Raw genomic sequence first — 25,308 nt, forward strand, 5'->3', positions numbered from 1 at the left:
TCAGTGCTCAACATGTGATGGGCACTCAATAAATGTTAAATTAAACAATAGGCTGCTTTAATATTAGCAATAAGGGACTAAGGGTGCTGCATACATGTTCTTTGAACAGAAGTAAAAAGACTCAGAGTGGTGAGAACTTAACTAAGGTAACACAACTTGCAACTGGTTAATTAGATTCAAAATTGGATCTGTCTTATTCTTTCCCTTACTCCAGGTTGCCTCTCCCAACATAACTTGGAATACTTTCATATAACACCACGTTAAGGAGGAAGGTTAGGTGACCTATTTTAAAGCATCCTTAAATGTGTGAAAGAAGATAAGACTATTTCTCTATTGCCTATGGAGTGAATATAGCATTTAATAATACAAGTATCTAGTAATGGTGACTTATTTATTCTTAGTTGAGAACAGTAAGGAAATCAGAATTTGAATTTTATAGAACTTCATTTGTGGTCCTATATTTTGTGAGATGTGACAATCTGAAGTAGAGATAGTTTGGACTTTGGTAGTATGCATCATAAGAAATATTATTTTAAGATTATATAAAAAAACTCTGATTGCAACCTAATGTTATATTTCTCTCAAAATGTAGATGATAAACATGTTCAGATTATGAAAAGCATCTATTTTTATAACAAAATAGAAAGAATTTTGGCAATTAGAGGTATAATGTTTTACTATATTATATAAGTAATTCATTTTCATAATGAGATTTTAGAAAATATCTAAACTTGGAATGATATCTTGATAGTTCAAAATTATTAAAAGAAGATTTCTTTTACTAAAAGTAAATAATCTTCCAATACTAAAATAGGAATGACAACTCAATATGTCATAAAAATTGAAAAGATAATAGAGCCTTTACCTAAGTTCTGCCGAAGAAAGATATTTCAATAGTAGTGTAACTTCAGATTTCTTAGATTCAAACCATCAACTATGTCTAGGGAGTTTTTAGGATTCTTCTCAGCATGTAAGACAAAGCTAAGAAATAAGATACAGGGAAGCGCACTTGGCCCAGCGGTTAGGGCATCCGTGTACCACATGGGAGGTCCGCGGTTCAAACCCTGGGCCTCCTTGACCCGTGTGGAGCTGGCCCATGCGCAGTGCTGATGCACACAAGGAGTGCCCTGCCACGAAGGGGTGCCCCCACGTAGGGGAACCCCACCCGCAAGGAGTGCGCCCTGTAAGGAGAGCCACCCAGTACGAAAGAAAGTGCAGCCTGCCCAGAAATGGCACCGCACACACGGAGAGCTGACAAAACAAGATGACACAACAAAAAGAAACACAGATTCCCATGCCGCTGACAACAACAGAAGTGGACAAAGAAGACGCAGCAAATAGACACAGAGAACAGACAACTGGGGTGGGGGGTGGGGGATAAGGGGAGAGAAATAAATAAATAAATCTTAAAAAAAAAAAAAAGAAACACAGATTTCTGTGCCGCTAACAACAGAAGTGGACAAAGAAGAACATGCAGCAGATAGACATAGAAAACAGACAGCTGGGGCGGGGGTGGGGAAGGGGAGAGAAATAAAATAAATAAATCTTTAAAAAAAGAAATAAATAAGATACATGAAAAAGTAAAAAATCCATGCTGTTTCAATTTAAAATAATTTTATGTAATGGCATAATGTCTACAGTTTCTGATGATCCTTACAAATGATGATATGTGAAGTTATATATGTAACTTATGATTCACCAAATATTTTATAACTGTTTTATCTAGGGCTCCAAAGGAGATCCAGGACTTTCCCCAGGTCAAGCTATTTCTGGAGAAAAGGTAATTATTTGCCCATAAAACAAAATAAAGATAATATATTTCAAACATTTTAAAAATCTTTTTTAATCTAAATTTTTCTTGGCAGAGAAGATATCAGCAAAATATACTCGAATCTTAATATTAACTAATTTTATTAAGGGTCTATTATGGTTCACTATTGTGCTACATGCCAATTAGGGGTGGGTGGGGTAAAAAATTAGAGCAGGATGTGGTCCTATCCATCGAAGACTTTCTTGTGCATATATATGCATAAATAATACATAAATGCCTATGCTACTTTGTATCATTTTAGGATAGTTCTACACATTCTATCTTATTTAAGTCCCACAGAAACTTTGTGAGAGACTTTTGAGTTGAGAAAAGAGAACTGGAAGATTTTAAATGAGTCACCACAAGACTAGTGTAAAGTTAATGCTATATTCAAGTTTTCTGACTTGTAGTCTAGTATGCTTTTTGTTTTATCATAATGCTCTCAAACACACACACACATCAATTTAGGTAAAAATTAATATCTTAGAGGAATATAGCAACATAATCTTTATTGGGAGAAGGATGCTGTTTTCTAGTGAGGATTAATACCAATATCTTTAGGGAGACATCTGGCAAGATTTTAGACCAGCACTTGATGAATGTGATACAATTAAAGAATTTTTGTGTATGTGATATACATATATTCACAAACTTTTAAAATACCTGAATAATTTGGTGGCTCCTGTGTTGAAGTCTCATCTTCATATTGGCTTACAGAAGCTCCTTTAAACTTAAAAAAAAAAAAAAAATTACATCATACTAATGAACTCTATGGTATTATACTAACAAGTATACCTTCAAAATTTTTTCTACAATTTTTAGGAATTTTATTGCTGTCATGGAACTGAGTTTAGTGAGCCAAAATAATTTTTAATAATAATTAAAGTTTATTTCTAGAAATATAGTGTCTTCATTGATCCCTTAATTACTGCAAGGAAAAAATTCCTCCAATCTAAGGATGAAATATAAATGCTATCTTTTATTTTATCTATTTAAAAAAATTTATTTTGAATAAAAATATAAAATAACAGAAAAATGCAGCTCAACAAATTATGGAAACATCTCTCCTAAAAAGTCCTTTCCAGGCTTTTTTTTTTTTTTTCATAAGCATAACCTTTGAAATGGCCTCCAAACTCACTTTGAAATATAAACTCATTTGTTTTACCTTCTCCCCTTTTTGGTCAGGGTCTTTTTCCAGTTGCATTGCTAGTTGGTGCTTGGTAGTAATCCCTTGGTGCCAGGGAGGCTCATCCCTGGGAGTCGTGTCCCACAACTGGGGGGGGGGGGGAGATAATGTATTTATATGCTGTGTTCAGTTTAGAGAAAGGCCACATTTGAGCAACAAGGAGGCTCCCAGGAGGTACGTCTTAGGCACCCTGTAATACTAGACTAGGTTTCAATTTCAGGAGTAAAGGTTCATACCAACAGTCATCAATATCAAGTAACTCAATGGACCATCCTCCTCTACTAGTTGTTAGCCCTGTATTTGGGATTTCTTGCTGTCCATTAGAGAATGTGGCAGAGCTCCCCAGGATGGGAATTTGATATTCCTTTGGTTATTGTATGAATCTCCACCCACTGTGACAATGCCCCATGAATATCTGAACACATTTATATGCCTTATATTTATGCCCAGGTGAGCTTTCTCCTGTGTATCCCCTGTCACTGACACCCCACACCAAGGATCCTCCCCTGCCAAAGTTGTAACCCTTCTGTGATCCAAAACTTCTTAAAAAATGAGGCCAATAAAACAGCCAAATATGATTACTAATAATAAAAAAATAAAATAATGATAGTTTTAGAAATACAAAATAAAATACAAAAAGTTAAAAAATAATAAAAATAAATAAAAATTGGGGATAATAAAAAATAATGAAAAAATATTAAAACTTTTTTTGACATTTTGTCTTTTATCACTGTAATATGTTATCCTATGTGTATAGTGACATTTTCTCCCATTTATTACCCCAGTGTCTTTTTTTTTTTCCTCCATTTAGTCCTCAAAGAAGTTTTAGGTTATAGAAAAGTCAGATACCGAATACATGGAACTCCAATATACCCAACATGCTCCCCTCTTTCCCCCTTCCCCTATTATTAATAGCATTTTTTCCTAAGGTTAAAATTTAAAAAAAAAAATTTAAGATAATTAGATTACATAAATGTTACATTAAAAAATAGGGTATTCCCATATTCCCTGCTTCCCACATCTCCCATGTATACTGCCTTTAACAACATCCTTCATTCTGTGGATGGTATGTTTGTTACAGCTGATGTACAAATATTGAAACACAGCTACCAACCATGGTAAATGGTTTACATTATGGTTTACATTTTGGACCATACACTTTTATTAACTTTGATGCAATATGGCCTGTATCCATCATAGCAAGATCATGTAGAACACTTCCATCTCCCCTGAAATACTCCCTGTTCATTCTTTTCTATTCCCCCCTCCCCCTACCCTTAGGACACATGGCAACCACCAGGCTTCACTTCTTGAAAATCAAGATTCATAGTTACTTGCAACAACACTGAGGGCTTGACATACTGGTCTGCCTTCCCCTATTAGGCACCATGCATGTTCTTGAGAGACTCTTGCCCCTCTAGTTGACAAAATAGCAGGCCTCCCCAAGATCAGAGTCCACCACTGATATATCACACCATGGCAAGATGAACACTCACACACTCCCTAGAAGCTTGACCGAGGTGCACTCTGTCCCAAATGCCCCCCACATCCAACATCCCAAGCCAGCAACCCTCACCTGCCCTATTGCCAAAAGAACATTCCCAGCATTGTAGTTTGAACCATGTGCCTGCCAATCCCCAGTGTTCACCGGCTCCCTCTCTCCACCCTCTCCCTAGCTCCATGGACAGTCCAACTAACCCTCCTCAACCACCCTCCAGACAAACCAGCACCACCCAACCTAAAAGTATCATTATACCACTGTTATGCCCCTCCACTGTACAGCTACACACTTCCACCTTATCCTATCTTTTGCCCTTATGGGCATTGGCTCACAATCTTCTTTTCCCATTCTATTTCATGTAAACCTATCTTCCAGACTCTAGCTCTGTGAGTCTGCTCAGTTTGCTTAATTCATATCAGTGAGGTCATATAATACATGTTCTTCAGTGTCAAGATTCATCTATGTTTTCTCATATGCTAATACTGTATTCCTTCTTATAGCTGAGTAATATTCCACTGTATACATATATACCACAATTTGTTTATCCATTCATCTGTTGAAGGGCATTTGGGCTGATTCCAACTTTTGGCAATAGTGAATAATGATGCTATAAGCATTGGTGTGCATATATCTGTTCATGTCCTTGTTTTCAGTTCTGTTGCCAGGCACTTTTAATTTATCCATTTCCAACTACTAACTTATTTGTTCCTCTAGCATTCAGAAAGATACACAGATTAGTTAAATGACATAGTCAAGGTCTCCTTATTAATGAAAAAAAGAGCTTAATCATATTCATATCTTACAGAACCAAACTCTGTGTTATTTTAATATAGTTCCAACTTTGCTTTTTCTATAAAAACATTATAATGTTGTTGTTAACCATAGTCCATAAATTACATTAGTTATATTTTAAATAGTATTTAAATAGCATTTAAAATTAATTTATATTTTTAGTTATATTTTAAAGGCTATCTTTTGAATATCTAAATACAGGACATTTGATTTCTTAGTTTAAATTTAGAACTTAGAGGCCCAGTTTTGGTATTGCTTTAAATGAAACCCCAGATTAAAAATTTACATTTATACCAAACACTTGGTTTTATTTTTCCTCATGGTGTCTCTGTACAAAGTATAGGGTGAGTCAGTATGGGAATTGAGCCTTGGGAAGTATGTCAGTCTTCAAAAAATTTTTTTTAGTTACTCATGTACTAATTCTAATTAATGCTATATGGGAGAAATGTTGTAATTTATAGAATGGAATAACTTGTTGCCACTGAACTTTAAGTGAAATCCAACTTTTAAAATTGAGAGATATATTTCTAAAACTAAAATTTTAAAACAATCTCTAAGAAATTTTATATACATAAAATTGTGTCCAAATATAGTGAGGAAACAGGAGATTTGTTATATACCCACAATATGAATACAAATAAAATTGAAATACAAATAAAACCTGAACATTAAATTGGTGGGAGTGGAAGGGATTGGGAAACAATTATATTTGTTTTTAGCTATTTAGCCATTTAATAGTCAATGATGAAACAATAAAATATATGCATGGACTAGTTCTTCATCTTGAAACATCCACAAAGTAGTATCTATCGTAGCATACTTAGGTGTTTATGCCCTTTTGGGACCTCATTGGCAAATGTAGATAGCTTATAAATGTGGTAATTTTTCCTCTTTCATATGACAGGTTGGGCATTGTTACTTTTGTTTTACAGATGGAGGAACAGTGAAGAAAAATTAAATAATTTACCCATGATTACAGCTAGTGGAAGGGGACCAGCTTTCAATCTCCTGTTTTCTAGTGAAGTTTTCTTTTCCCTCTATTAAGTAATAAATGTAAGAAATACCATCCCATGACAAATGGAAGACATCTTAATAAAACTTGGAACCAAAGTATTAAAATGAAAATATTAGCATGGCAAAGCATATCATTGTTAATCATCAGAAAAAAATGCTTTTGTCTTCTGGTTGTTTAATTTCATGACACGTTAAAAAAGTAGTGCACTAAAAATTAAACGGAATATATGGTGATAAGGGGTTTATTGAGGATTATTACCTAAGTCGTCCTTTTTCTTTCAACTACATTGTGTTTCTTTTACACATGATATATCTTTTGCAGTGGAAAGAAGGAAAGGGACATAAAGAAAATAGTGTTATCTTCACAGTGAATGGACACAGAGAGCAGACAACTGGAGGAAGGGGTGGGCAGGGAAGGGGAGAGAAATAAAAAATAGATTTTTAAACAAAAATTAAAAGAAAATAGTGTATCTTAAGGCTCAAATTGATCCATACTTTTTTCTTTTGATGTATATATTTTTTCTTGTCAAGTCACACAGCTTACTTTATGTCATCTCTATAGCCACAGACACTCCTTCTTTCCCCAAGATGGGCTGTCAGAGTGGAGGACAACAGAAATACATTCCTACTCCGTGTAACCGGCTCTATTTGAGCCATATATACAGTCCTTCTGATCCGTTTCCACCTGCAGTTACTACCCCGGTGTAGGTTCTATTGCGCTGTCACTGCACCGCGCCGTGCGTAAGGCGCGGTACGGGCCGAGGTGGCGCGGAGCACAGCCCCGGAAGCGGAAATACTCCTCTTGCCGCGTGGAGTGAACCTGATCCGGCCAGGCGGGTCCTGCCCGGGAGATTCTGTTTCCCAGTCAAGTGCGGTCTCTGGTCCTCATGAGAAGGGGTAGGCCATTCCCAAGCTGCCTCACAGAAAGTGCTTGTAGAATTTTTAAGGAAAGTCCTTTAGCATTTTTAAACAAAGTAGACTTTAGATGGCCTGGAATTTAAGGAGGAAGGGCATTCCTAGAGAAAAGAACATTGGAGTAAAAGGTGTAAAAGCCAGGAGGTGGGGAAGTACTCCAGGTTTAATAAGCTGAAGAGATAGGACTGGGAGCCCCAGAAACGCTCCCAAAAGATTTTAGAAACAAAATGGACTTTGAGCAGGACTGTGAAGATCAGAAATGAATGCGGTAATGTGTTGACGTCCAAGATGCAACTCAGCTGCAAGGGAACTCTAATGTTCAGTTCTCTTTCATGGCTTTAAAGCCCCGTTTGTGTTTTCTTTATAGGGCGATCGAGGGTTTTCTGGATTAACGGGGCCTCCTGGTATGCAAGGTAATAAGGTAAGATGTAGTTTTACTTTGACATAATTGGATGTCATATGGATCTGGGAGCTCTTCAGTTACTGTTAACACATTTTGAAGCGGAGTCCAGATACAGCAAAAGGAAATTAGGATGTTGCTCTAATGCAGGCAAGTGGTACCCATAAAAGGCAGCATCTTATGAAAAATAAGAGACATTTCAGTTTAATAATGGGCTCAAAGTTTACATGTAAACAGGAGAGAATCAAAGTCACAGGATGTTGAAATGGAATGTTTTCCTCTTTTGATTATATTAGGGCAATAACCTGTTTCAGATACAGCCAAAGGAAATTAGAATGTTGCTCTAATGCAGGCAAGTGGTGCCCATAAGAGGCAGCCTCTTATGAAAAATAAATGACACTTCAGTTTAATAATGGGCCCAAACTTCACATGTAAATAGAAGAAAATCAAAGTCACAGAGGATGTTGAAATGGAGCATTTTCCTCTTTGGATTATATTAGGGCAATAATCTATTTCTGAAACTTTGAAGTTACTTTTAAATTTCCATATACCCTAAGTGAGGTTCCCTTGGGTATTGGTAATAAAGTTGCATTTTCTTAGGGGTTCTTATTTTATTAGGAAATAATAATCTCTGCCATGTTGTATATATTAATGTGAGTCATGAAGTATAGAGTAAAAGTATAGAGTAAATGTGAGCTAGTAAAAAAACCAGAAGTCGTATAATCAGGCTTTTTCTGAAGTAGAAAGGAGTACTAACATTAATAATTGTTACAATTATTTCATTAAATATGTTGTGCAGTTTCCTGGAGTAACACAAGTGTGACTAATCTATATAGTCATTTGATTACTTCCAAACACTGAGTTGTTGGTTTCATGCAGGAGGAAAGGGAGACAGAATTTTTTTCTAAGAAATTAGGGGTCCCAAGATGTTGGAGGGCAGTATGTGCCTTGATATGGATGTCTGTCAAATGGATGTCTGAATACATATAAAAATGAACTTTATTAGTGTCTTAGTGTGTTATAGTCCTTTCCTTTTGAGAGATTTAGGTTGGGGATGTTATATCAGCTCTGGTTACTTGGTTCTAATGCTGTCTACCATTTTCTAGGTGTGTGACCTTAGACAGGTTGCTTAACCTTTCTAAATCTCAACTGCCTCATCCACAAAATGCAAAGATACTACCCATTGTTGGGAGAATGGAATGATATAATACATGTAATACATGTAATACAGTGCCCAGCAAATAGCAACCCTTAATAAATGTTAACCATCAGTTCTTTATCTGGTTTTGGAAAGGATCCTGACCTATTTTGCTTTTCTTCAGAACCCAGCTAAAGGGCTGAATTATAAAATGATGAAAAAGTTTTGATCTCATGAGAGTATTTTCCCTCCCATGCCCACACCATTATTTGTATGGCCTTCTGACTAATATTTATTATTCTAGACAGTAGTTAGGAACTGTTAACTCCTTTGAGATTGTTGGTTGCTTCTATGGAGACATGAAACTGCTGATGATCATTTTTAATAGAGTTGGTCTTGATATAGAGTAAAAAATCAGTTTTTTTTAATGCTACTCATATGTATCCGAGGAAGAATATGGAAATGATCTCAATTATTTTATTTAGTATTAAATATAGTTATTGCATACTAAATAGTGACATTGCATTTGAGAGAAAAACCAATTATTACTTTCTAAGGCATTCCCTCAGATGTAAGTTGACTAGGGTTTGACAGTAGCTCAAAACAGTGTTGAAATATTTGAAATGTTTGTAGTACTTCTGAGAATGTTTTTCCCCTTTTCAGAGTGTGTCTATTAATGGAAACTATATATAGTCTTTAGAAAATCAAGTATTAGTAGGAGGAATATATATGGACTCAATCTAAATCTAAACTAATGCTCCACCTGGGAGGACTTGGGACAACTTTCCATGACACTGTCTTTGTTTATGTCTTATTTTAACATGAGTATACAGTAGCAGTCCATTCAAAATGAGCTTGATAGACTTTCTGTGGTTTGCATGGAAGGGGAGAGGCTTAAGAATGCTTATTAGGTAGAATATTCAGGTAAAGTTTGAACTTTTAAATTGAATTAGCTAGTTCGGTTTATTTTGGGGATGCTCTAGGTCCCTATGTGGTTGCTTCCTGCAAGCAGGAGCCATGCTAGGAGAACTTGGAATAACTGCTTATATTAGCTATAACATAGACACTCCTATTCCTTCATCTATGTGGTTCTACGCTTGGGTGCTAGATGAATTCTTTTTTTTTTTTTTTTTAATTTATTTATTTATTCATTTCACTCTCCTCTCCCTATTCCCTGGCCCCGGTTGTCTGTTCTCTGTGTCTATTTGCTGCGTCGTCTTCTTTGTCCACTTCTGTTGTTGTCAACAGCATGGGAATCTGTGTCTCTTTTTGTTGTGTCATCTTGTTGTGTTAGCTCTCCGTGTGGGCAGCGCCATTCTTGGGCAGGCTGAACTTTCTTTCACGCTGGGCGGCTCTCCTTATGGGGCGCACTCCTTGCGCGCATTAGCACTGCGCGTGGGCCAGCTCCACACGGGTCAAGGCCCGGGGTTTGAACCGTGGACCTCCCATGTGGTAGATGGATGCCCTAACCACTGGGCCAAGTCCGCTTCCCTAGATGAATTTTTAAGACAAGACAAGAAAGCTGTTTTATATCGTACTATTTTTTAAGAAAGAAAACTTAGACAAGCCCAGAGTGGTTAAGAGAATTGTTCAGAGTCATTCAGAAGAGTTATATCAGGATCAAGAGATAAAACAGTGATAACGAATACACTTTGCTTTTCACTATTCTGACATATTGTGAGAGGTGAAAAAGGTACTTGAGTTTTTTATTAATATGAAGTTAATCTTTTTATCTGTTAAACTATTTTATGAATTATGATAACTTGCTAATATAAATAGTAGAGATATATTATTTTGCATAATGTTTCAATCTCTCTGCTAAACACTGTCTCCTTTAATCTTCAGAACAATACTTTGAGACAGATACTATGTTCAGTATTTCATAAATGAGGTAATGTTGATATAAAAGGCTTAAGACTCATTCCCAAGGCCACACAAGTATTAATTGGCACTGAGGACTCAGATCCAGTTCTGTTTGACACATATGATTATATTCTGAATAACTTTGGATACTGCTTTCCTGTTAATTAGTTTATTAAGTCAGTATTTGTTAGATGTTGGTATTTCAGTACTTTTATCTCAAGTATGTATGCAAGAGGAAATAAAATTTTAATTTTTGTGAAAGTCAAGGAAACAAATGTAGCTTTTGATGACAGGTAATAATGATTTCATTATTCTTTTTCTCTGGTAAGTTTCTGGAAATATTAAAAATCTTCTAATCTAACCCATACTCAAGTAATCTTTAAAGTTGTGTGGAACACACAGATAACTAGTGAAAAGTAATGTGATACACAAACAGAAGATAAATGTAAAAAATATTCTGAAAGCTAGAAATAATGTTGAGACAAAAATAACAAAACAAACAAATAAGCAGCAATATTTTCTTTACTCTTCAGTAGATTTTTTTTGCTTGCCTTTTTCTTTCTCCTTTCTTCAAATCTCTTTTATTTATCAGTATTAATATCTTTACCAAGCCATTTTCCCCACATTCACCAGTTACATTGCCTCAATTAACCACCTTCATGTAACTTATTTTCCTGGTAACTGCACTATATTTTCATTCCTCACTAAGTGTCTAAATTTTTGACAAAAGCAGATAAGTTTCCAGAATGCATGCTGGGTTGGATGGAAGACAAGAGTCATAATTCTGAGCTTGGGCTCAAAATGGATTTTAAAAATAATTCCAATAAAATTGGAAGCCTGCTATATTTGAAATGGTAAGAACATAAAAATGGAATCAATTAAAGCATTTTTTTAAGGCTCAAGAGGATAAGCCAGATGGGAGCAGTTATGCACATCTTAACATGAAGGTATAAGTCAGAGCAATTGTGAAATATGATGCACACATTTTAAACAGATTTTTATGAATGATGTATCATAGTATTTTTCTGAATATCAAAAAACACTAACTGCTCTGGTTTTAATGATAATTATAAATCAGTGTGAATTCTTACTCTGTTTCCATGGAATTATTTAAATTATTTAAAAAGTCATTCATTTACATAGTAGGTACACAATAAGTATTTGTGTAAAATTGGAAAAGGTAAAAGAACTGAAAGCATCTTTTTGAAGACAAGTGGAATGTGTTGTGATTTTTTAATTGCTCAAAAAGTATGCAGCTTTTCAAAAACTGAAGAAAGAACAATATTAAGGAGCTATAATACAGGATGTCAGTGGGAACAGCAAATCAGGGTAGGCATGAAATCAGTGCCTGAAGAGAGAAATATGGAGAATTCTCTTATTTATATTCTCATCTGCCCATACTCTCTATAAAAGTTCTGGAGAACTACATTTTACCTAAGGGTGATTCCCAGTCCAAGTGTAGTACTGAAAGTCTAATAGAACTGCTGTGCTTAGATAGAGGCCATGCTGTCACCACTGTTACCATCTCTTCTGCAATCTTCCCATCCTACTAATGGTACTGAACTTGTCCATAGGCAAGCTGATGGTCGCTGAAGAGATGTAATTTGTGGGACTTTGAAAATGTACCTGTGTCCAAAGATGTTTCATATGATATGAGGAAATGTCCTTGATGACCTGAATCTGGGTTTTCTCTGTGTACATAGATCTTATTTGAATTCTTTCTATGTTCTTAACAACTTGTCTTCAGTTTACAGTATATTCGTTTGAACTTTTCGATATTTGTAAACTATTATTTATTTCAGATTTTTTAGTTATATTTTGCTTAAAGCCCAATGAACTTCTTAAGAAAAGGAAGTTAACTCTCTTTCATAAGCTTCAAAACCTTCTAGTAAACAGTAGGTTGATTAGATTGTTGATTGTTGTTGATTACAGCTCTAAAAATAAGCTCCAAATCTTCCTTCCTTTTTTGTTTTTCCCTGTGGTTTCTTTTAACCATCTTCATTTTGCTCCCAGAAAAAAATCTTCCTAAAAGGAAAGGATACTTTCTCTTTTACAACTTTGAGTGTTAATGATAGAGATTAAAGATTTGATTTTGATTGTATTATTTGGAAAATATTTTTTATTATTAATTTCCTAGGCAGTTTTATGGAACCTCTTTTGATGAACCTGTGAGCAGCTGATTTCATTTGTGCTATGTCATTCAAGGAATGTTATTACAATCATTTGGATTAGAGAAACTGCCTGGATATGGTCCAGAGTCTCAATAATTACATACAGATTGTATCTGAGGGCATTTTGTCCCAGCCTTAATGAACTAAAACCAGCTTTTAAAAAGCTTCAGCAAATATAGATCATTGTTGCCTATGAGCCTTTTTAAAAAGATGCTGTTTTTAATTTATTCTCTATTCATTACTATGCTACTATTATAGATCATAAATCACTTAAGAACTATTAACAGTAATTATTTAATAAGAATTAAGTTCTTATGAGATAAATATGATTAAATATAATGTGAAATAAAATTAATAAGAATTAAACTTGTACTGATGAGGAAAACAAAATTGGGTGTAAAAGGTAACTCAAAATCTATGTTTAGTTGTTTGGCTTATATATCTTTACTTTTCCTAACTTGTCTTCACCTTTTCCCTTGCAGGGTCTCCAGGGATATCCAGGGCTCCCAGGGCTCCGAGGTGAACAAGTAAGTATTCCAGGTACTTCCTTTAAAAGACATACCTTCTACAGTGAAAAAGACAATAGGGAACTCCCATTGAGAGATTATTTTTCCCCACTTGTCATTTCAATTTTTCTTCTCAAGGATTTTTACTCTATTTAGTGCAAGACAACCTTTTAATTGATTATCTGTAGATTATCTATTGTAGTTTTTTTTCCAGTGTCCATACTAACTCACTGTTTGCCTAACATGTTCCAGACTAGGAGTTCTTAAACTTCTGTGAGCCACAGACCCTTTTGGGTATCTCATAAATGTTACAAACCCAGGAAATATACATAGTGATGAACATACGCACATCTGATTTTTCTGGGTTCAATTTCAAAGGCCTTGCTGGTTCTCTGAAGCCTATATATATGTTGGTTCCTTGACCCTTGCATTAGGAAAGCGGGTAAATTTTAATAACATTCCAAATTAGAATGGTATGTATGTTGTTATCTATTATACAAATACACATGTATTTTATACTCAAAATAGTTTGGGAACTGTTTAGTTTTTTATCATCTTATTGCTTCTCCTTTAGAGCATAATACATCATGTCATAAGAATAAAAGAAGTCATATCTCTTTGCATTCAATATAGTATATATAAAGTCAACATGAATAAAGCAGTGAGAAGGGTAGAAGATGAAAAGTGACTAACGTGATAGATACCACTTGTATTAGTTAGCATTCCCCAGAGAAACAAAATTTACAGATATACATATGTAAAGAGATTTATTATAGGAATTGGTTCGTAATATTGTGGGGATTGGCAAGTCCAAATTCTGTAGGGCAGGCTCCAAGTTGGAAACTTGAAGATGATGTTGAATTCCCTGGAAGAAGTTGCAAGTTGGGAACTCTAATCAAGGTGGGAAAGAATTCTCCAGGAGAGGCTGTCTGGAGTAGAGTTAAGAAATTCTTCTTTCTGACCACTGAAATCATCAGATCTCCATTTAAGGCCTTCAGCTGATTGGATGAGACTCTCATTGCTGAAGGCAATTTCCTTTGTTAATTGTAGATGTAATCAGTCAAGATGGAATTGACTGTGTTTAAATTGACAAAATACTCTCATAGTAACAATTAGGCCAGTGCTTGTTTGACCAGGCAACTGGACACCATAATTTAGCCAAGCTGACATATAAAATTAACCATCACACCATTATTGAAGATCCAGCAAAGAACCTCAGGAAGCCCTAAAGGAAACCTTAGAAGGAAATGTGATAGATGCTTCCTGAAGGAAAGATATAAATGAAGAAATGAAGCCAGTTTTCTTTTTCATTCATGTTAAGTGGGATAGTACACTCTAGTCTCTTGGGCACAATTTTTCAAAGTTACTAATTATCAGACATGGCAAGCAAAGAAATATATGTATCTGTAACAGGTATAATCTTGGTTTCCTGAGGATCACACTACTGTTGACGAGTGTTGAGGCATATATGAGAAGAAAATTAAAACGAGTGAGAGAGATTAGTTTGTAGGGGGAAAATATCCCTATAATACTACTTTGGCACAAATATGTGAATTTCAATGAAGAAAATTTGATACTTCCAGTTTGGTTTTTTTTCCACTGACGTAAGTAAGTGAAAAGTTGACCATTTGTCAGTATTGAGCAGCTCACTCACAAATGCTTTACAACCTAGTTCTGTTAGCATACATGTTACTATTCTGAGCATGGTGTCATTTTTAGAAGAGTCTATAAACAGTATTAACAGTTGAACAATGTGTTATATAGTAAGTTCTTGCTCTGAATTATTTTTGTCTCCAGAAAAAGAGAGGTAAAATTTGTGATAACTTTGGGGTACAACCAAAATCATTTTGCTGTGAAAACTATGTGGACTTTAAGAGAAACATAATTGATTTGTTAGGAGACATTCATTTCTGGAAAATTTGCAAATATCTATAAATTGGTCAGCATACATTTGGAAATGCAATTATATCATTGGTGCAAGTTCTAGTAATAAGAGCTGTCATTTACTGAGACCGTATCCTTTGCCAAACTCTACTACTGTTAACTTCAACTACTAGTAGTTTGATTATTTATCGAATGCTTTATAAATGTTAACTAGCTTAATGCTTATCAACATAAAAGTAATTGCAGTTACCTCTACTTTTAAATTCTATTGTTCTGTTTTCTCCCCACAGTAATCCCATGATGAGAGGACCCCTAGTAGTAGTGCTGGCATACTAAATGAAGTCTGACAGATTCAGAGCATGTGCTTTAATTCTTAGAGCGAGGAGTGGGATTAGGGCAGGCTTCTTCCTATTCCTAATTTTTCAAAAGGCCAGTGATTTAACTTTGTGCCTCTGCTTCTCCATCCAGTCTACAGATCTGAATGAGTCAACTTTTTATAACCATTTTTAAGTGCACAGAAAACTGATCCTATGTTTGTTTTGAGTTTCTTTTTTCTTTCTGTGGTTGTTACAGTGATTTTCGGGTGTGGTTGGCTCCGAATATGTTTATAGCATATAAGACTATTCTGAAAGCTTACTTTTTACTGTATTTACTACTTTTCCAGTATAGCAGAAATTAGACATCAGGTGGACTTCTTTTGTGTCTTTTTCTGTGCACCTGAAATGTGTTAGATCTCTACATGTTGCCTTAATACCTTCTATGAGAGTTTATTTAAAATCATATTTTACTTGTCGCTTTTAACAGATTTACTTTTTATTGAGGTTAATTAACCTAAATTTGGCTAGGAAATGAATTAGAAAGGGGTGATAGTTGATATTAGATAGATAGATGGTGTCCTGTCTTTTAAATTTGTTTTACTCCTTTCTATTGGCATACCCAAATACAAGTTTTTGTGAATGTCTGAATATAGACCTCTGTATTTTGAAATAGAATGTTGTTTTAGTTTCCTATGCTGCTTAAGCAAATACCATATATTGGGTCAAAACTTAAAGAATGGGATTTTATTAGCTTACAATTTTAAGGCTAAAGAATGTCCAAATCAAGGCATTATCAAGGCGATGCTTTCTCCCGGGAGACTGCGGCATTCCGGGGCTGGCGGCTGGTGGTGAGCCTAAAGTTCTTAGCTCATCACATGGCAAGACTCATGGCAGCATCTCCTGGTCTCTCCCTTCTCTTCAGGTTCAGCTTCTTGCCTCCTGTGGCTTTTTCTCAGTCTGTTTAAATTTCACTGTGCTTATAAAGGACTCCAGTAATAGGATTAAGATGCATCTTGATTGAGGTGGGACACACCTTAACTGAAGTAGCCTCATCAAAAGGTCCTACTTAACAAAGGGTTTACACCTATAGAAATGGTTAAATTTAAGAACATGTTTTTCTGGGGTACATATAGCTTCAAACCACCACAAATGGGAATAGAAAAGTCAGGTGAAAATAGGCTGGAGGAATTTTCATATTTAGAGGGCTTTCACTCCAGTGCTTTTGGGAGTCATTTGCTCTTCAAATCCATGAGAAGGAGGCAGCCTTGAATGGTCTGTGCATTTAAACTTGCTAATTTAAATCCTGGCTTCCTACTTACTAGCTGAATGACCCTGTGTAGGTTACATAAAACCTTTTTTCTCATTTTTTTCTCCTGTGAAACAGGAATAATGATACCTAAATGTTATGATTGTTGAGTGGATTAAATAAGGTAATTCATATAAAATACTTAAATAATGCCTGGCACATGATAAGTGCTCAATAATTGTTATAGGAATAAAATGTATTTAATGTATAGTATTAATAAGATATTTAGTGCATAAATATGGTTTATAAAAGTCATAGGTTGTAATATCCCACATATACATAAGAATTTCTTTATCCTTTAATCTTCAGAAGGCCACTGTTTATTCACACTCTCATATATAAATTGTTTCTTATATATGGGACGTAACTTTGTTGTCAGATTGTCTAGGTTCATATCCCAGGCTATATGCTGCACTCACCGTGGCACTGCAAGTTTCATAACCTCTTTTGTCTTCCTTCAAATGTTGAATGAGGAAAATAGTGTCTATCTCAGATGAAGAGTAGACATGAAGTACTTGACATAATGGTTGATACATACAAAGTGCTCACTAAATGATAATTGTTGGAGTAGGGGGAGGGTGGGAGAGAAGAGGGAGAGAAATAAGAAAGAACAAAAATAAAAGATGGGTTCTGCGAAAAGTGGAGAGAAAGATATATTAGAGCCTACGTGTCTAATAGAAGGGGAGGGCAGAAACTTTAAACTCTGATCATCCGTTTGTCTTTTCCTTGGTCCATTCTTTCTCTAGATTTTCCAAATTTTTAGGAGTTCTAGTGTTTCTATACTTAAAGCACTTTAGAGGTAACCCTTGTCCATCTACTTCAGAACAGAGGGGCAAAGTCCTAGTGTCTTTTTCTATCTCTTTTACAAACAACACACAGGAGATGAATTTTACTCTTAATAAGGAATCTATAAAACTTTAACATTGCTGTCACCATTTGAGGTTAAATAAAGGTAGCTTGACACACATCCTTCTGGCATTCCTTTCGTTCAAGAATTATTTAATAAACTCTGAATAAACTGATGAATGAGTGAATGACTTGATAATGTATCAATGAAAGAAAAAAAGTAAAAAAAAATTGGAGGTATAATAAACTCACTCTTTCATCTAGTTCTGTAGCAAATTTCCTTTCTTATATATTCGTCTCTGTCAGTCTTCCTTGAACAGATCTTGTTTTAAATCAAGAATACAAAGTTTTCAGTTCTAAATGTGTTTACCATCCAAAGCTACTACGTGAATTTTCAGATAGACTCATGTCATGATAAAGGTATTTATCCCTTAATAATCATTTACTTAATCCAAATTTTTGTAAGAATATGCTTGTCTTAGCAAAAAATAAGAGGTTGGTTTTGAAGTTTCACTGCTGCTGTAGTCCTTTGGGGCTTGTGTTCAGACAGTTAAGAAATATTGCAGGATGACTGAGACACACAAGAAGGAATTCAATCCAAAAAGATACTGGTTATTAAGAAATGAACCATTTCTTCCTCTAGAATAAATGTGTTCTTTAGTTATGTAGCACTGAACTATTCTGTCTTAGATTTACCATTAGTAATATCAGTGCCTCATCTCGGACCCTAATATAACAGTTTTATTTACTTTTATTTAGCAATTTTGGCCCATTTTCACTTTAAATAAGATATCAATCAGATAAGCAATGTATAGGATTTAGTATTTGCATGGGGAGACCATTCTTTCCAAATTTGAGTACTGTGAATGCACCGGGGTGTTTTTCCTTGGCTCTTTGGCTTCGGTATATTGTTTATTGTATTATTTATTCTATTTCTTCATTTCAGGGAATTCCAGGATTTGCTGGTAATATTGGTTCACCTGGTTTCCCTGGCAGGCAGGTGCAGTAACTATATTTGCACTTCTGGTTTCATATCCCTCTTCATTTATGTCCTGATTTTTGAAAATTAACGTTCAATTAGCAAATTGGTTTATTTTTATTAAATAATGAATACTCAAAGCTAAATAATCTCAAAGTCAAAATTGTAAAAATTGTTTCAAAAATATTACCACAAAAGTTTTATTTAAAATAGGAGTGGGGTTTTTAATCATGTTTGTATGATATACAGTGGAGTCATTAAAATTACAGTGCCCTAGGGTCTAATACAAACTTAAAACAGTCCTGCTGCTAATTTTATAAAACTGCTACTTTCTAAAATGAAGTAATAATAAGAGTTAAGATTCTCTATAGTAATTGTCATTTTAATAACACAGTTATAAAAACTTGGGGAACAGATGATAGTGCTACGTGTACCACTACTAAATACTTTTATCTGACTAAAGTCTTTCTTACTCTTACTATATCAGGTAGACTAATATAGAGCAAATTTTACTTTCTCATATTTTTATGAATTGATTACTTATTTCTGAAATTAATTATTTTTCTGGCATACTAGAAAACTACATTTATGACATCATTTTTATTCTCAAGAAGGAGAGGAATAAAAACTCCAAAATATAATTTGTTAACAAAATTCTGTTTTCAGGCCCTTAAAAATACCTGGAGATATTGAATATTAGGGTCTTACCATCAAACGATTGTATATGTTATATGAATAATACAAAATATAATTGCTTAAACATATGGACATTCATCTAAAGTTAAAGTATTTTTTCAATTTTTGGAAAGTCAAGGAAATATATTTTAGAATAAATTAATTAAAAGTGTTTATAAAGAATGTAGGTAGTTTCCTAATGTGAAATAATTTAATGAAAAAATACATTTCATATCTGACAGTGTATGTTAATTTACATTATTTAGCTATCTAAAGTATATTTGTATATAGATTATATTCAATGCCTCTTTCAAGTCTGAAATTTAAAATTCTTGTGTATTCATTAGGTATATGGAGTCTGATTTTTAAAGTTGTGAAATTAATATCTCTTTATATAGTCTTCTTATTAATCTGTTAACAAGATGGTGATGGTGATATCCTTTGTTCAAACTAGGGCTTAGCTGGACCAGAAGGTAATCCAGGTTCTAAAGGTAGAAGAGTAAGTAAGCATTTTATCATTTTATTAAGCATGTTTGCATGAACATACAATGTAATATAGAAAATGCTTATCATTTTCACTTAGGAGTTTTAGATTTTAGTGGAGGTTTATCCTTAAAAGAAGCAACCACTTGTTTAAGAGTTAATTTCATTTTTTATGCCTACAGAAAGCAGTCTTCTCCTAGTAGGTTTTACATTATTCATTTTGATTAATTTCCAACGTCTAGCATAAAGTATGGCATGTTAGAAGACACTCTATAAATATTTATGGTATTATTTAATATGAACATATGCAGACCTAGAAAGTAATCATTTAAAAAATATGAAGAGGCAAAGAAATTCACATTAGTTCAAGACTGAGACAATTTCATTATATGAAAACTATGTGGAGTACCTAAATATCTGCCATGAAGAAAATAATCTTACGTCAAGAACCTCTTACTGTACTTCAAAACCAATAAAGGAATTTTTAGCTAATTTTCACCATAAAGGGAGTAAAAGAAATTGCTGTGCTGTTCATGTTTTGTAGTATGCTTTGTCACAGAAAAGTGCTCCTTTTACTATGGCAGCTCCCAACTAACTTTCACTCTCAGGAAGTAAGTCCCTTCCGAGTTTCTCATTCCAGGCAACCTAGAATCATTCTTGTGACATTACCTTTTTCAGTGCCTGAATTCTTTCTTAATGTATATTATCATAGAAGCATTTACTCTGAAATGCTCTGATTCATAACAAGTAGTCTTTATTAACAGCTCTGTCAAAATGGTATCTTGATATCTTTAAATTCTTTTAAACCTTGGCTTTTTTCTCTATCCATAAAATTCTTTTTTCCTCCCATTTCAAACCTCTATCTGACTCACTGATACTTTTCTTTTTCTTTCTCCCTCAGTGCTGTAGTCTATTTATAAGATCTAATTCCTACGTCACCTTCAAATCTTTGTCTTGGAACTCTGTGAGCCCCACATCTCCATTTCTCTGCTAAGCTAATTACATTTAAATGCTTCATCAGCGGCAAACACTCAAAACAACTAACAAAAACTCATCCTTTTTCATCTAACCTAAGCTTTCTATTTGATTTCCATATTTCTGCAGTGGTTATTACTTATCTCTCAATGTAACTATAAACCTTAGAGTCATCTTTGTCTCAGTCCTTCAAGATAGATATCAAGACCTGTTGACCCAGTGAATTGTCTAAACTGCAAATTTGATTATATTTTTAATAGCTCACAGTGTAAATTCCAAACTTTCTATCATAGCATAAAAGACTCACCATCTGGCCTCTACCATTCTTTCCAACCCTACCTATTGCCTGCCAACCATACAGAGCTACTTACAATTCTTTGAAAGTGCTATATGATTTTATTTATATAGATTGATTAAATGATTGCTAGTCTTTGTTAGCCTTACCTGGGATACCTTTCTTTTACCTCAAGGATTAGCACAAACTTTGCTTCCTCTGTAAAATTTCCCTAATTCTTTCCTCTAGGCAAAGTTGATCATTCTGATTCCATTGTTCCTGTTGCATCTTGTTTTTCTGTTATGACGATTATTATGTGGCATACAATTATTCATTTGTATGACCCTTTCCCAATAAACCATGAACTTCTTGAGCGCATTGGTTTTCAATATTCATCTTTTTAATCCCAGTACTTGGCACACATCGAGCACTAAAATAATGTTTGTCAAATCAATGAGCCAGACCTATATTACTTCAAACGTGGACCACTGAAATAGTCTTCTAACTGGTTTTCCTATATTCAGTGTCTCCTATCTCTGATGTATTCTGTATCCTATCAACAGATTAATATTTGAGAAGTACAACTTAATTTCAGGGTACCACCAGGGTCCTCCAATATCAATATCTTCCATTTGTCTAAAATTCTTAGCTTGAACTTTAAGGCTTTCCTTGATCTAGCCCCAAGATTATATGATACATTATCTGTTAAACTGATGAAGCAGGTTATTATTTGCCACAGATGAGCTATAACTAAAGTATTTTAGGATAAAGTGCCTTTCATTGTTATTGATATGTACCTATTGATTGTTATTGATATGTTTCTCAGACCATATTGTAATCTTCATGAGGACAGGATGGGATTTTTTTTTTTTTTTTTTTTTAAATTTTTTAATTTTTTATTGACTTTGTAATAATATTACATTAAAAATATATATGTGAGGTCCCATTCAACCCCCCCCACCCCCCCTCTCCCCCCCCCCAACAACACTCGTTCCCATCATCATGACACATAGGATGGGATTTTGGTCTTCTCTAAATCATTTTATATTAAAAAAACACAATCAGTCACCATTTACAAGCAGTCCCTGAACTAACTAACTAACTCTCACCCTCTTTCTCTCTCTTCTTCTTTCATCTCTGCTTGCTTACTTACAATTCTCTTTTTGGAGCGTTGTTTCACCAGCCTCTATTTACCAAGATTTTACCTAATTTCTAAAGTCTAACTCAAGTGACAGTCTTGCTTTAAGACTTTTGAAGCCTTCTTTAATTGCATTTACCTCCTGCCACATTGGAATGAATCTCTTCCTCTTTTGAACTGCCTATATTCTTTTGATTCCTCTGTTCTGCCTTATAGAATTAATGGCATACATATATTTTCTGCCCTCTCTAAAGTTCAGTGAAGAAAAGGATTTGGTCTTATTGATTTTTATTAGCCACCATGTCTTAAGTTACATTCCTTAATTTATTTTTAATGAAAAGATTATCTGTAACTTCTGGAAGAAGAGCAATAAAGTGAGAGGAAGGTTTTCTTATGCACACTTTAAATTTTTATAATTTCATATTCCCATGAATAAATTTTTAAATACCCCTTTTTGGAATTAATTATGGGATAGATTTTAAATTAAATAATGCAATGATGGTATGCTTGCTTTAAGGGTTTCATTGGCTCTCCTGGAGAAGCAGGACAACTGGGACCCGAAGGAGAAAGAGTAAGTCCATTTCCTTCAAATATATTATTTGACTATATTTAAGATAATATACAACATGGTCATAAGCTCGGATGTCAGTAGGAGGCAGGCAGATTATATCATTGAGTGAGGGAAGCCAAGTTTAAGAAAAATCACCTGCTTGCTTCGGCAGCTCATGTACTAATATTGGAACTATACAAAGAAGAGTAGCATGACCCCTGCGTAAAGATGACACGCAAATTTGTGAAGCATTCCATATTTTTATGTATATGTTTAAAAAAAGATAATTAACAAAAAAGAAAAATCACCTGCCAGAAATACATTCTTGAATTTTACTGAATTTTATTATTTAAAAAATGAGAAATAAATATATAATGGTTAGGTATTATATTTTTAATTCAGATTTGAAAAAATGTAAATATTTAAATATTAAAAATTTTGTAATTCATTAATCTGAGTTTAAACTTTTTTGTCTCATGATAGTTCTTGTCTTTGCAATGCAATATGCAGTAAAGAATTAAGCCTTAGAAGATTTTTTTGTTTAATTTGATAATGAAAGATAGGTGTTCATAAATGTGGGTACTTGAGAATAAAGATAGAATCTTTGCAAACTGGTTTTAATCAAGATGATTTATCGATTTTTGGCATTCTAACTATCATATCAAGTTTTCACTGCCATAAGCAGTCCAGTGAATTCTATTTATATTTCTTCATTTATACTGTTAATATTAATTGAACAGATAGAATTTAATAATATATTGTCATGAAATTAAAGAATCATGTTCAGAATTTAGCTTTCAACTCTACCATTATAGGAATGCAATTCAGGTCAAACTTTTCACTTCTACAAAACTGATTTTTACAAATGAAAATTAACCAGATTATTCTTTGCTAAATGAGTTTTACAAATATATAGTTTTTTTGGATGAGTGAATTAAATTCATATATTTTGTAATTACATGTGAATGCCCCTGCAGAGAAGAAATATTCAGAGTTTGTGCTATAATGACAATCAAAAATTCCAGTTTTCTTTGGTGAGATAAGATGATAATGTTTCCTTGGTGAATATGAAATTTCTTTCAATATAAAAAAAAATCTGAGCTAAGAATTGACCTGTTTGCTGTTGACCCAAAGGGTTACATCTAGTAGATTGTTAATTACTGTATTCATGATGCAACCCTTTCCTGACTTTTTGGAATAAACTTATTTCTGATAAATGATTTCATAAATAAACTAAATTTTTATGTCCTTATTGTCCTCTTGGATTTAACTATTTAAACCCACTGTTGGCACTGAATGGGTACACTGCCTGTAATACACTTAATAATTTTAACCTGTCTATATGAAAACTCTCATATTGTCTAAACACATAAATATAAAACTATTTCTAAATATTGTACTTTTCATGGCACCTGTCCTAATATTATTTAGCTATATTGAAATTTCTCATTTCAAATCACAAATTATGTAGCTAACTGGGTTTCATTGTTATGTCATGAAACATTTAAATTCAGAAAAGCATAAAATAAAATAATTTTAATCACTTATGAAAACAAATGAAATAGACCTTTCTGGAAGTACATGTGCATATTTATATGAAAATGCTTATATAATTCTTCCTGTGCTATTCTTAGTTTTCCTGCCTACATTTATTGAACCTACTAAAGTTTGAGAAAATAATTATTCTATTGTTATTTTAAAATGTTAGCTTTAGTAAGTAAAGATGCAAAAGGTCCAAATGCATTGAGTCCTCTTGCTCACCTTTTCTGATAATCTGAGACAATGGATGAATATTTATCAAACACTGTTGACTTGAAAGTGAATGGATTGCTTCAACCAATGATGTCTTCTAATATACCTGATACATGTTATCAATCTCAGGCTACATGGTTCTGACAGATTTCTGAGACTCTAAGATTTGTAAGTGATTATAAGTCTCAAAATGATTATATCAATTAGAATGATTTGGAATGCAAGTAACAGAAAACCACAACTCAAACTGACTTAGAAATAAGAAAATTTCTAAAAATGATGATAAAAAACGATGTATTGAATGGTTATACTCACAATGCACCATACAAAGCACTTTATATGAATTAACTATAATACTTTATCCTCACAAAACTCAATGAGGAAGGTAATATTCTCATTATAGATTTTTTTTAAAAGTGAGGTACACTCAGAGAAAGTGCTTGTCTAAGACTATATCACAGGTAGTAAAAGCAGAGGCAGGATGTGAACACAGTTATTCTGACTCCAAAACCTGGGTGCTTAAGTACCATGCACCACTGCTTCTTGTGTGGCAGAATTCATTAAGGTAAGTGCGATCTGGGTGCAGTATAATCTTGAGCTCAGTCATGTCAAGATCCTTCTCTGCTTTGCCTATCTCAGCGTTGGCTTTGCCTTGTTTGAAAGGCTAGTTTCCCATATGATTGCAGGATTGCCAGTGGAAGCCTAAGGGTTTCTTTATGTCAAGAGAGAAAGAGAGAGAGAGAAGCAAAAAGCAGTGTCGCTTAGGAATGGAGAGTAAGATTGTCCTGTTGCTGTTTGTACCAGATTTGGTTGTGTGCCTATCTTTGGACAAA

The 25,308-nt window shown here is 34.0% G+C and overlaps 1 protein-coding gene and 1 non-coding gene across 2 annotated transcripts in view; both read left to right on the top strand.

Moving 5' to 3' along the window:
* Positions 1 to 25,308, top strand: part of COL24A1 (collagen type XXIV alpha 1 chain) — a 365,386-nt gene that overhangs the window by 51,308 nt on the left and 288,770 nt on the right. Inside the window, exons 6-11 of the mRNA XM_058303231.2 lie at positions 1,727 to 1,780; positions 7,586 to 7,639; positions 13,273 to 13,317; positions 18,596 to 18,649; positions 19,758 to 19,802; positions 22,691 to 22,744. Of these exons, the coding sequence (XP_058159214.1) occupies positions 1,727 to 1,780; positions 7,586 to 7,639; positions 13,273 to 13,317; positions 18,596 to 18,649; positions 19,758 to 19,802; positions 22,691 to 22,744 (306 nt within the window). The remainder of the gene's footprint in view (positions 1 to 1,726; positions 1,781 to 7,585; positions 7,640 to 13,272; positions 13,318 to 18,595; positions 18,650 to 19,757; positions 19,803 to 22,690; positions 22,745 to 25,308) is intronic.
* LOC111761252 (U6 spliceosomal RNA) lies at positions 22,882 to 22,986 on the top strand. Its single transcript, XR_002794665.1, has one exon. It is a non-coding gene; the product is annotated as a U6 spliceosomal RNA (small nuclear RNA).

This window comes from Dasypus novemcinctus, chromosome 9 (assembly GCF_030445035.2).
Source record: "Dasypus novemcinctus isolate mDasNov1 chromosome 9, mDasNov1.1.hap2, whole genome shotgun sequence".
NCBI lineage: Eukaryota > Metazoa > Chordata > Mammalia > Cingulata > Dasypodidae > Dasypus > Dasypus novemcinctus.